This window comes from Cajanus cajan, chromosome 2 (genome assembly GCF_000230855.2).
Source record: "Cajanus cajan strain Asha chromosome 2, NIPB_CcT2T_4, whole genome shotgun sequence".
Lineage (NCBI taxonomy): Eukaryota > Viridiplantae > Streptophyta > Magnoliopsida > Fabales > Fabaceae > Cajanus > Cajanus cajan.
Genome location: NC_138518.1, coordinates 41,339,460 through 41,353,059, shown reverse-complemented (window position 1 = coordinate 41,353,059; position 13,600 = coordinate 41,339,460). Strand labels below are relative to the sequence as shown.

The 13,600-nt window shown below is 29.2% G+C and overlaps 1 protein-coding gene across 3 annotated transcripts; it reads left to right on the top strand.

Moving 5' to 3' along the window:
- The first annotated feature begins 4,331 nt into the window (after positions 1 to 4,331).
- Positions 4,332 to 13,366, top strand: LOC109788387 (disease resistance protein RPV1). Of its 3 annotated transcripts, none has more exons than XR_014431422.1 (6): positions 4,332 to 4,484; positions 5,105 to 5,897; positions 6,331 to 7,420; positions 7,525 to 7,827; positions 8,009 to 9,133; positions 10,116 to 13,363. XR_014431422.1 is itself a non-coding variant. In XM_020347099.3 (6 exons), the coding sequence occupies exons 3-6, from the start codon at positions 5,410 to 5,412 to the stop codon at positions 9,056 to 9,058; spliced, it is 2,931 nt and encodes a 976-aa protein (XP_020202688.1). In that variant the 5' UTR covers positions 4,332 to 4,484; positions 5,105 to 5,183; positions 5,389 to 5,409; the 3' UTR covers positions 9,059 to 13,364. The 3 variants fall into 3 exon arrangements, 2 of the variants coding, with proteins under 2 accessions (XP_020202688.1, XP_082924267.1); XM_020347099.3 differs by having other exon boundaries at positions 5,105 to 5,183; positions 5,389 to 5,897; positions 8,009 to 13,364; XM_083068141.1 differs by having other exon boundaries at positions 4,333 to 4,484; positions 6,928 to 7,420; positions 8,009 to 13,366.
- The last annotated feature ends 234 nt before the right edge of the window (positions 13,367 to 13,600 follow it).

The window sequence follows — 13,600 nt, the reverse complement described above, 5'->3', positions numbered from 1 at the left end:
ATTGCTTCTACCATGCTCATTTTAGAAGGAAATGATGATAAGTAGCCTAAATAATAGTTACATGCTTTGCTGAAAGACATTTAATGTTTATATTATATACATCAACGATAATCTTTAAGATCAACAAAGAAAATATATACTACTAGAAAAATTAAAATTAGAGAGGAAACGAATCCGTCACTAAATTTTATATAATCCGTCACAAAACAAATTAGTGACAAAATTAGTGACAGAACTGATTTCATCACAAAAATTGGCGTCACAAAATATTTAGTGACGGATAATTTCAGTCCATCATAATCAGTGACGAAATTAAGGCATCACAAATAATATATTTTTCGTCACTAATTTCTAATATTAAATATTCATAAATTAATAAAATTCCGTCGCAATTTGTGAAGGATTAACTCCGTCACAAATAAATAATTTGTGACGGATTATCTCCGTCACAAACTCCATCACAAATTTGTGAGAGATATGTGCATCTTATTAACGTCACAAGTTGAGAGGGATGTTGGCCTCTCAAAGGTTCTATTTCACGACATTTCACTTTTTGGCGTGTTTTTTCCTTACTTGCACACTTTATGGGAAACTTCCTAGAAGGTCACCTATCCCTATATTACTCCAAGTCAAGCACGCTTAATTGTGAAGTTCTGATGAGATAAGCTACCAAAATGTATATGCATGTTGTCAGTATAACTTGTACAAATTAATTCATTTAAGTGATCATCAACTATACAATCTCATACTTGTACTATAATAATAATATATAATAATTTTATATTACGAATAATAATAATAATATATTTAATTAATCTTCATTTATATATACTTACTTTTATAATTAACAATCTACTTATTTCTATTTAAAATTATAATTTAAATTATTTATTTTTATAATTTATAATGATAATATAATTTATAAAATTATAAATATTTATTTATTACATACTTATAAATTAAATTTTAACATTTTAAATAAATTATTAAATAATGTAATATATTTATTTATCTTAAATCAAAGATATAAAATTTAAAAATGTATTTATCCTTGTTTTATTTTCTAATTATCAACCATTAATAAAATACTAACTTAAAATCTTACCTAATTATATCATAATATTTTCACATCGAATTTAAAACCAGATATTAGTTATACAAAAATATTAAGATCATATAGTAAATTGTCAATAAGATTTTAGTTAAATAATTTAAAATAATTAATGTTTCAATTATATTGTTAATTAGCAAATAATTTATTCCAAAGATAATTAATTTTTTCTATATTAATTATTAGTAAAATTTAATAACTTTTAATTTAACAATTGGATCGATGAAATTCAACATACACCATGAGTTATTGAGCGAAATAACTTTATCAAGAACTATTTTGTAAGTTATTTGATTCCTCCACTCTCTCTCTATCTATATATATATATATATATATATATATATATATAGAGAGAGAGAGAGAGAGAGAGAGAGAGAGAGAGAAATGATGGTTATACTAATACTGGTGTAACTTTTACTAAGTATTACACATCCCTCAATAACTTTATATTAAATTTGAATTTTGTAAATCCAACCGTTAGATTAAAAGTTCATATCACTTTATATGTTTATATCAAATTTTGTTAAAATTGAACAACATCGTAAAGGTAATCAAAATGTTCATATTTTAATATATTTTGAAATTAATGTATATATTACGTTAATTTTGTTTTATAAGAATGAAGTATCAAATCATCTTGGATTAATATAAAATTTTGTATATGTGATTTAAGAGTAAAAATTTTTCAATTTAACGGTTAGATTTACAAAATTCTAATTTAATATAAAGTTATTGAGCGGTGTAATACTTTGTAAAAGTAATTATACCGATGTTATTATAATTCTCCTCATATATATATATATATATATATAATTTTATTGACCTTTTTTAATATATGATTGTCAATTTTCGTAAAAAATTCTTACATTTTCGACAAATATAAATTTGTCAGAAATACTCCATTAGTGATATAACTTTTCCTACGAATTTTTTTCATCAAAAATATAAATTTTCCGACGGATAAATTTTTCATAATTTTAAAAAGAATATTTAACATATATTCTTTAATTCTGCATAATTCTTACATATAAAAATTTCATAAATAAAATTTAATATTTTGAGAGGGATCAATAATTCCTCACAAATTTTGTCATAAAAAATTTTAAGCTATTTGTGACGGAATTTGTGACAAAATATAAATGCTGAAAAAAATTTCGTCATAAAATCTGTCATTGACTTATTTATTATAGTATTGTAACGCATTTTTGTGAGCAAATATTTATAGAGGAACTTAATTCGTCACAAAATCCGTCACTAATTTTATTTTTTTATTCGGTGTCAAAAATTGTGACGAATCTTTTATAGACAAAATTTAATCCGTCACAAAATCTGTCACTAATTTTATTTTTTTATTCAGTGACAAAAATTGTGATGGATCTTTTAGAGACAAAATTTAATCTCTCACAAAATCCGTCATAAACTACAATAAATGGTAGTCCGTTACAAAAAAAAAATTCCCTCACAAAATTCGTCGCTATTAGTGACGATATTTTGTCCGTCACAAACATTCGTCACAAATATTAATTTTTCTAGTAGTGATACAAAGCAACTCGTGAAGAAAATTGTGAGTTCAACTCAAAATTGTCGCAACGGTCATCTTCTTTGAAGCTACTATAAAATGATCGTCTTCAAACAACAAATACAAGTGACATACATAGAACAAAAGAGATAAAAGTGATTCACATTGAGAAATTTGTATAGAGAAGCATACAAAAATATTCACAATAGAAAAACAAAGAAACATTTATTGAAAATCTTGTACATATTTCTTTGTAGATTACTTATGCTTTCATTATAGATTACATCACGTCTAGAAGAGACGAAACAATTCTATAATCATCCATTACCTTTGTTGTAGGGGTTGAGCCTAAAGAAGCTTGTATGAAAGAATACTTAGTGTTGAGCATAGAGAGACTTATTTGAAAGAATACTTAGTGTTTGAGCTTGGAGAGGCTTGGTTGAAAGAATACTTGGTGTTAAGCCAAGATAGGCTTGTTGTTCAAAGAATACTTGGGTAGTTGCTTGAATAGGCAAGTCAAAGATTACTTAGGATTGAGTCTGAAGTGACTTGGTAAAAGAATACTTGTAACTTTGTGAAAGTTAATGGAACTCAATCTAGTTGGATTGAAAACTAGACGTGGTCTCGATGGTTGAGATGAACCAGTATAAAAATCTCTAGTACTTCATTTGACTATTCTCCAGTACTTCGTTTGATGAGTTATTTTACTTTTACTACACAAACGTGTGAATTTTTGATACACACTATTTAACTCCCCTTCTAGTATGTGTCTTTTCTTCACAAAAGTATTATAAATTCCAATATAGCTATTATTAAAAGATAAAACTAAGAGCGAATGCATATTGAGTCAACCTTTTGATGAAAGACGAAACAACTCTTATATATTAAATATGAATCTCTATCTTATACAAGAATGTTTTAGTTGAATGAAAGGGTTTATAAGATTTTATTATTTTTTAACTTCTTATCTAATTCAATTTTTTTTTATCATAATTATTTATGAATTAAATATTAATATTTTAAAATAAATTATCAATAAGTAAAAATAATTTTTTTATTATAATATAAATTAATTTAAATTATTTTTCATAAATTTAAAATATAATTTATATATTTAAAAATATTTATGTATACTAATTTTAGATATAACTTAGAGTTAATCACCTATACACTGCCAATGTAAAGTTTTTTTGCACTGACAACCGATTATATCTTTTAATTGTGTCATGTCACTATTAAAAGTAAATGTGTTTACATTGACATGACACAATTAAAAGACATAATTGGTTGCTAGTATAACAAAACTTTACACTGACAGTGTATAGGTGATTAACTCTATAACTTATATATTCAAATATAATATATATATATATATATATATATATATATAATTTATTATAAATTTTAATTATATATAATAAGCATGTATATGGACATTATATATATTAAAATACTATTTTATAGAACTACATGCCTCTCTTAGACTTTACAATAGTACTTAACTTGCCAAATTATACAGAGCCAACACCACTGGTTGAAAAAGACATGTACTCAACATAGTTAAAAAGTCAAGAGAGCCAAGAAACGTGTGAAATTCTAAAGACATGACTGAGTCATAGGATACGCAACTTCTTAGAAAGTAGAAACATACATGACATAGACAGTGCCAACATATACTTGAATATTAATTTATAAATTTTTCTCTAAGAATTTAAACATTTTGATCAATTATATATATTTATATGTACTGTACAATTCTGGTCTAGTTATTCTCTGTGCATCCAAAAAGGTCTTGTATTGATGTAAAGAATCAGTGTATTCTTCTTGGTTGCAAGAAGTTGGATTGGGTCTGTGGTAAGTTTTTTTCTTTCCTTTTTTTAAATTTTTACTTTCAAATGGAAATAACAGAAGATGAAATGTATTGGCTCTTATAAATTCTTCTTGTTTTCCTATGTTTTATGTGAAAGAGGTATAGGTGATGTGAATGGAGACTGAGAAAATAGATTATGGACTTCAATAATTAGTGGTTGTGTTGTTGTCTAAAATGAAAACTAACTTGCTCTTTGAAGAAAAAGAAAAAAAAAGGGTACATATTTAGGGGTTAGGGTCAAGCTCCCTTTGGATGTTTCCATTCTTTTAATAAAGTTAACAATAGTTCCAAGAGCAGGACATTCTAATTGTTATTCAGATTGATCATCTACAATTTTTATTTTTAATTTATGGTAGACCTACTTTAAATTATCTAATTAGATTTCTGAATTGCAGCTGATATGTTTGTTTGTTATTTTTTTAATCTAATAGTGTTGAGCATGTTTTAAGTGGTTAGTTGTAGAAAATATGCAAATTCCTTGACTTATTGTTTGCTGCCACATGCATGACTGTCTATGTTGTTAAGAAAATTTTTGCAGATTTAAGTTCTTTTCCATTTGATATCAATGATGTTTAAGCTCATGTTATGTTTGATTGACTATCAGATTTCCCAAGTCCAAAGCAAGCGACTAGTAAACTTCCAATCCAAGGTTCACAAAACCTTAACATCACACTTGCAATTAGGTAATTGTTTATTTATTCCTCCCTTGGTGGGTAAGGGTATAAAATTTAAACTGTTGGATCTAATATTATTCAGATTTTGATTTAATATTGGACTAATTGTTAAATTTCAATGTCTAAGAGTAAGGACAAGTGCCAACAATGCATTGAAACTTCAAAGCTTTTTCTTATTATTATTTCTTCAAGTGTAGTGTTATAAGCATTGCAGGTACAGCACTTGGAATTCATAATGGTTGAACAACAGACGATCAGTGAAGTTGCTTCTTCTTCCATGGTATCTTCTAAAAAATATGATGTTTTCATAAGCTTTCGAGGTGAGGACACACGCAAGAATTTCACAAGTCATCTTTATGAAGCATTGAAGCAAAAGAAGATTGAAACCTACATAGACTACCACCTTGAAAAGGGAGACGAAATCTCTACAGCACTCATTGAAGCCATTGAAAATTCTCATATATCTATTGTCATTTTCTCAGAGAACTATGCTTCCTCAAAATGGTGCTTGAGTGAACTCAGCAAGATTTTGGAGTGCAAGAAAGAAAAAGGACAGATAGTGATACCAGTGTTTTACAACTTAGATCCATCCCATGTGAGGAAGCAGACTGGGAGCTATGAGCAAGCCTTTGGAAAACATAAGGGAGAACCCAGATGCAGCAAATGGAAAGCTGCTCTCACTGAAGCAGCCAATTTAGTTGCATGGGACTCTCAAGCTTATAGGTACATAAAATGACTGAGTGAGTAAAATTGAATTGTCCAAATTTGATTCTAAAAAAATAAAGCTGTGATTATCTTGTTTAAGTTTGTTGAAGAACAAACTTCATCTTAAAATCCAGTCTTGTAAGGTTAAATTGAGCTAATAACCTATTTTCTTAATATGGTATTAGAGTTTATCCTAATAATTTTTTTTTAGTTTAAACAAACCTCACCTTACAAATTGCTTTTATAAGATTAAGTTAGGTAAAATCTATTTTCTTAAGAAAGTCATTGAACTTTCATTCTCTAATTTTTTTCTCTCTCCTACACTACCATGTTGATCATAGATTATGTATAACCATTTTTGTAGTTCTATTTATTTTTTCTTTTGAATTTGTTAGACTTATAATGAACACGTCATTTATTTATTTTTTTTGTTTCCCTTTTCATACACAAGGACTGAATCTGAACTCCTTAAGGATATTGTTGATGATGTTTTGGGAAAATTGGCGCCTAGATACCCAAACAACCATAAAGGACTGGTTGGAATTGGGGAAAATTATGAAAAGATTGAGTCATTACTAAAAATTGGGTCAAGTGAAGTTAGAATCCTGGGATTATGGGGCATGGGTGGCATAGGTAAGACCACTCTCGCTAGTGCTTTATATGACAAACTGTCTCATGAGTTTGAAGGTCGTTGCTTCCTCACAAATGTGAGGGAAGAATCGGATAAGCATGGACTCAAAGCCTTACGTAATAAACTTTTTTCTGAGTTATTAGAGATTAAAAAGCCTTGTTTTGATGTACCCTTTTTAGTATCCGATTTTGTTTTGAGTAGGCTTGGACGCAAAAAAGTTTTCATTGTCTTGGATGATGTGGCTACCTCAGAGCAATTAGAAAATCTAATTGAAGATTTTGATTTCTTAGGACTTGGAAGTAAGGTGGTTGTTACAACTAGAAATAAGCAGATATTTAGCAAAGTTGATAAAATATATAAGGTCAAGGAATTGAGCTTTTATCACTCTTTTCAACTTTTCTGTTTGACTTCTTTTAGAGAAAAACTGCCTAAACATGGATATGAAGATGTATCAAGAAGTGCAATTTCCTATTGCAAAGGTATTCCTTTGGCTTTAAAAGTTCTTGGTGCAAGTCTTCGTTCAAGAAGTAAAGAAGCATGGGAATGTGAATTGAAGAAACTCCAAAAGTTTCCAAATACGAAAATTCATAGTGTATTAAAATTAAGTTATGATAGCTTAGATCATTTTCAGAAGGAAATATTTCTAGATATTGCATGCTTCTTCAGAGGAAAACAAAGAGATCGTGTGACAAGCATATTGGAAGCTTTTGATTTTTCTACGGCATCAGGGATAGAAGTACTTTTAGATAGAGCTCTCATAACAATTTCAGATGACATTCAGATAGAAATGCACGACTTGATACAAGAAATGGGTTGGGAAATTGTTCATCAAGAATGTATCAAAGACCCTGGAAGACGAAGTCGATTATGGAAGCATGAGGAAGTGCATGATGTCTTGAAACAAAACAAGGTAAATGATATACACAATTGCTTCTATTTGATAATACATGTGTCTTTTAAGAATGTAACTAGTGATAGTCATTACTAATGATTATTCTAATTTTTGTTTGTTAGGGAACTGAAGTTGTTGAAGGCTTAATTTTGGATTTGTCTAAATTAACTGGGGATCTATATTTAAGCTCTGATTTTCTTGCACAGATGAATAACGTGAGATTTCTTAAAATCCATAGTTGGTGTAGGTTTACCATATTTAATGTGTGCCTCCCTAAAGGTCTTGACTCATTGTCTTATAAATTGAGATACCTTCACTGGGATGGATTTTGTCTTGAGTCACTGCCATCTAAGTTTCGTGCTGAAGAACTTGTAGAGATTTGCATGCGTTGTAGCAAGCTTAAAAAGCTTTGGGATGGGATTCAGGTACAAATGTGGTTATACATAATATTTTTTTTTTTTTCCATTTTGTAATGATAATTAGTCTTGTGCTACATTAAGTGAAGCTCACTCGCTAGAGTCAATCCATTGATGATGTGAAGGTTTTTCTCTTTGTTAAGACTTAATAACAATTTCTAAACAAGTCAATGCATATTTCATATTGCAGAATCTTGTGAATTTAAAGACAATTGACCTTTGGGGGTCCCGAGACCTGATTGAGATACCGGACTTATCTAAGGCACAAAAACTTGAAAGTGTTTCTCTTTGTTATTGTGAAAGCTTGTGCCAACTCCAAGTTCATTCAAAATCTCTTGCTTTACTGAACCTATATGGTTGTTCATCACTTAGGGAATTCTCAGTGACATCAGAGGAATTGACAGAATTGAACTTAGCTTTCACAGCTATATCTGCATTGCCATCATCAATTTGGCATAAAAGGAAACTTAGATCTCTTTATCTAAGAGGTTGTCACAATCTTGACAAGTTATCAGATGAACCAAGAATAAGAATATGTGGTTCTTACAAGCACTCCTTGACAACATTGGCCTCTAACATTGAGAGATTGCTCATGAACATCAAAACCCTTTCAACATTGACAATGCTTTGGTTAGATGATTGTAGGAAACTCGTGTCTTTGCCGAAGCTTCCACCATCCCTTGAAAAGTTGAGTGCATGTAACTGCATTTCTCTGGATACAGATATCACTCAACGACTAGTGTTACAACACATGTTACAAAGTCGCATACCATACTTACGAAGACACTATCTCAACTGTTATGACGAAGAATATTTCTTCCCAGGAGATCATGTGACCAAAGAGTGTGTGTTTCGCACAACAGAGAGTTCAATAACTATTCATTATCTCCCAACACTTGAATTGTGTGGTTTCATTTATTGCATCGTTCTTTCAAGGGGACCACTCTTGGATTGTGATGTTTCGTGTTCGGTTTATCAAGATGGCATAAGGGTTGGCTGGATCCAAAGGTTGTTGGAGTACGAAATTTTAATTTCAGATCACGTGGTATTTTTGTATCATGACATGAGTGAATTTTACAGAACAAGTGAAGTGTATGATGATTTCAGCAACATGACATTTATATTTGGAGACAATGCAGAGAGCATAAAAGAGTATGGTGTCTTCCCAGTATATGCCTCTGAGTCAGGGTTAAAGGTGTTTGGTAGTAGCAACATGGAAATTTTTGAATATTTGAAATGAGTCACAACCAAAACAATCGGAGTTGGAATTGGAGGATTTCACCATAAATGATAATTGCCTGTGATTACTTCATTGGTACAAAACTTCACCCATTCCTTGATTGTAGGCTCTTCGTTTGTTGGTTTTTTTTTAATGAAATTAGTCCTTCAAATATAGAAACTATCAGTTGGAAATACCTCTGATTCTAGATAAAGCCTAGTTTTTCGCAATAAGATTATGATATAATTAATAATTATGTTGAACAAGTTTTCTTTCGAAAGAATATTGATGGGGAATGAGCACTTGTTTGTTCATAGAACCAAAGCAGTGCTAAAAATCATTATTGTTTTGTCGATCATTTTCATGCTTTGATTATGCATTTATTTAAATAACTAGATATAGACATGTCTGGTGTTGGTGGTGCTGATAAAAAGATAAATTATTTAAATTTCAGGTGATCGAAAATTTTGTTGAAATATATTATTTTATTAATTAATGTGATAGTTCTAAATGTGATTATTTTTTCATAAGCCAACAAAATTGAAGAGAGTATGAAGGGTATTTCAAGTACAACCACATAACGAAGCTGATAGGATTTCAATATCTTTTATGCATAGCTTGATTTCTCGGTAGTGTTGTTGTTGGACTTTATAGTTCTCACTTGATTTAGCATAGTAGTTTGATTAAGGGGGAGAAGTTGAAGAAATTAAATTTGGATGCTGCCTTAATTTGCAAGTTTTCTAGTCATTTTTATTACATCATAATAGAATTATTTTTATTCTGAGGATTGTTGTCATTAATGGGATTGTGGATCTTGTTAAATTGTTCTCATTGTCTTGGATCATTTCTAAAGAAGGTGGTCTATTTCTTTGTGTGATTGGTCCTTTTACCCTTTCAGGTATGGAAAACTTACTTAAGAATACTAGACTGAAAAGATGTTTATTTAAGGTTTCTTGTTTATAAGCGACTCCTTTTAATCAACTTGTTTTTTTTAATAAAAAGTTGCTCAATACAATAAAAAGAACTAGTACAAGTTAAAATTCATGTTTTATCTAACATGTTTCGAATCACATGATAGGCCAATGTTACTATGTTTTGAGTCTGCTAAAGATTGTTTGCTATATGCAAACTTAGTGTTGGGAGAAAAGAGCATTCTAACTGGAGTTGCCGAAAGGAAAGCCAATCAACATAAAGCAAAATGTAGGAATGAATTCACCCAAATGGGTATGGTATTGTTTCAACAGTATACTTCCTATCTTATATTTTAGACTTATCCTTGATGGAACCTAATTATTATGATAATTATATTCATTCAAATTATAGGATTATATAATATTAATGTTAACCTTTCTGTCTTCTTTGATCATGGTTGGTACTTTGACGAATACAGGTAAACTTTCTAAGCACTACTCAGAATATATGCTTGTAAGTGATGTCGATATGGCTTGCTCATTTTCATAACTTAAAATTAAGTTTATTTTCTTGTCGAAATGGATGGTCTGTAGAATTTATTTATTTTTTTTTTTTTCTCAGAAGCTTTAGCAACATTTATGCAATAAGGATTCTGGTGGTGCTTTCTAATTATGTCTCTTGCTTTTGTGTAGATCTATATAAGTAACATTTTAATGTTGAAACTCTAGTTTTGAGGGGTTGGGATTTTAAGTCAACATACTACTGGGCAAGATGGTTGTCTCTGATTCTTGAGTTTTTTCTTCTGTTTGAATTTTTAATTTTTTGTAATCAAAACTCTCTAGAATTTTACATGGAGATTTTCTTGCTAGTGTTTTTTTTTTAAACCCGTAGGAAATTTTCTATAGACTTTGATTTTGCATAGATATTATTAAGTTGTGAATTTTAAATTGACAAAATAAAAAACTTAAATATGTTTTTAGTCCTTATAAAATATATGATTTTGATTTTGGTCCTTCTAAAATTTTTTCTTTATTTTTCATCTTTCTAAAATTTATGAACATTGTTTTTATCCTTATAAAATAAGCAAATTTTGATTTGATCCTTGTAAAATATTTTTTTTTAGTTTTCATCCCTCTAAACTTTAAACTAACTATTTCTAATCCTTAATGATCATTTTAAGGTAGATAAATAACATTTATTTTAAAGATTTGTAAATTTTTTTTAGAGATGTTAAACAATAATATAATATCAATAATAGTTGTGAATAACACTTAAGATAGTTACTTAACTTTTTAATAAATAAAAAATAATTAAAAAATAATTACATAAAAATAGAAACTAAAAACAACAATTTTAATTTTATAAGGATAAAAAAAATTAAAAAAAATTACAAGAACTAAAATTAAAATTTTCTAATTTTATATGGGCCAAAAATATATTTAAGGCAAAACAAATTATGCCAAAAAAAAAAGTCCTTAAGAAATCTTGTAAGTAACTGCTGTAGGTAACTTTGTTGCGTGTTTTAAATCCGCAGCAATTTCGCTAGTAAATCCATCAGATCAATTTTTAAATATGTTAATATATTTATATAATTTTATTGTGTTTTTCACTTTGTTGTAAATAAAATTATTAATATTCTTTAAAGAACAATATTTTAATCATGAGGTATTACTAAAATTATAAACTATTATCATTATACGAATAAATTGCATGTTTTCCGCCTTCATTTGTAGTTAGATTAAATAGGGTTCACAATATTCTTGACTTTTTTTTTAATATATCAATTTTATTTATTTATTTAAATAACCTGGACCGGTTATTATTTACCCAAATAACCCACTTTAAAGTGCAAGTGAGAAATTGGTTATTGGGTAACCGATTTCTCACTTGGGCTTTTTTTTCTCTCATATTTTTGGGGCTTTTTTTTCATATTTGTTATTTTTTTTCCTTTTTCAGTTTTTAATATTCATATTTTAAAAAAAATGTAATGAATTTTTAAAAATTTTATTTAGTTTTTTTTTAGATTATAAAAATCTATTTAATATTTAAATAAAATAATTTTAAAAGAATAAAATTTAATAAAATTAATATTAAATAGAATTTTAAATAAATGAAAATATTATTATAAATCACAACTTTAAATAAAAACAACTTTAATTGAGATGAACAACTTTAAATAAAAATAAAATAATAACAATAAAATAGGAGATCGAATAAAAAAGAACAACAACAAAATTACAATCCACGAAATTAAAATCCAACTTTAATGATGTTTATGCCCAGTAGTTCCACACCTCGGAGGTTGTCGGTTCCTTGTTGGGTTTCGACGATTAATGCGTGGTTGTTGTGGTTCAACTTGCTCTTCATCATGTTCTATATTAACAGTATCGATGGCTGGATTTGACGAACCACTTCCACCGACCTTAGAGTGATAAGAAGAAAATGAAGGAAAATTCATGCTTTGCATGTAATTATATGCACTTTGTGGCCTGTGTACGTCGATGCCAAAAAGATTGCTCATGAAGTCTCCTATTGGAGTTGTTGTTGATGGTAGGTGTACATGAATTGTTCATGGTGCGTATGAAATGATGGATTAGACTAGGGATGATGTTCCACACTATAAGGTGGGTGGTTATCTCCAGCTACTAGGAATGTTGTTCCTATAGTTGTTGGGAGTTGTGTACTATAAGTGGATGCATGAGATGAAGAATTAGCACGAAACCATTGCAAATACTCAAGAGTGTGTTGGAGAGGCCCCTGAAGTAGTTCCCCAAAAATAACATGTTTGTGTCTGTCTTTCCAAATGGAAATCCAGTCTGCATGTTATTCAGACTTGTTGGTGTTGCTATGTCCTCTCATGTCTATTTTGTGTATTTTATCAAGATTATAAGCTTCATTAGGGATTGGTAGCCATAAGCCAAATTGCAATTGGACTCTGTCAATTTGATGCCAGACTACAATTGCAAATGAAGTTAAAGCAGTACAAGAAGTTCATATTCTAGAATCCTTATAAGCACGTGTTGGCAGTGGGGACTGAAATTCCCTATATGGCATCCATAGAAATTGAAGAAAAAAAAGGTTTAGGGTATGAATCAATTGAGTATAAGAGAGTATGTTTGAGATAATTTTACATTGTATTACCTCGTTATGGTTCATGTTGTCATATCTTAATCTGTAGCCAAGTAAGTCTCCATGGGGCGTGCCTGTAAATCTTAGCCCTCTTCCTGACTCCTAAAACATTTGTACATTGATAAAATTTTAGGTAAAAAATTTTAGTTGTTCGATGTATTAAAGTGGTATAAAAATTAATCCATACATTACAAGAAAAATGATAAATTACGACGGATAAATTGCGACGGTTATCTAGAAACCGTCGTCGCTTTGATATTGCGACCCTTCATACGACAGTTTTTCAAAACCATCGCAAAATTGTTCAATATTGCGATGGTTTATCATAAACCGTCCCAAAATTTGTTTAACATTGTGACGGTTTATTGTAAACCGTCGCAAAATTTGTTTAAAATTGCGACGGTTTATCATAAACCGTCGCAAAATTGTTCAACATTGCGACGATTTATCGTAAACCGTCGCAAAATTTGTTTAACATTGCGACAGTTAATCATAAACCGTCGCAATTTTTTTTAACATTGC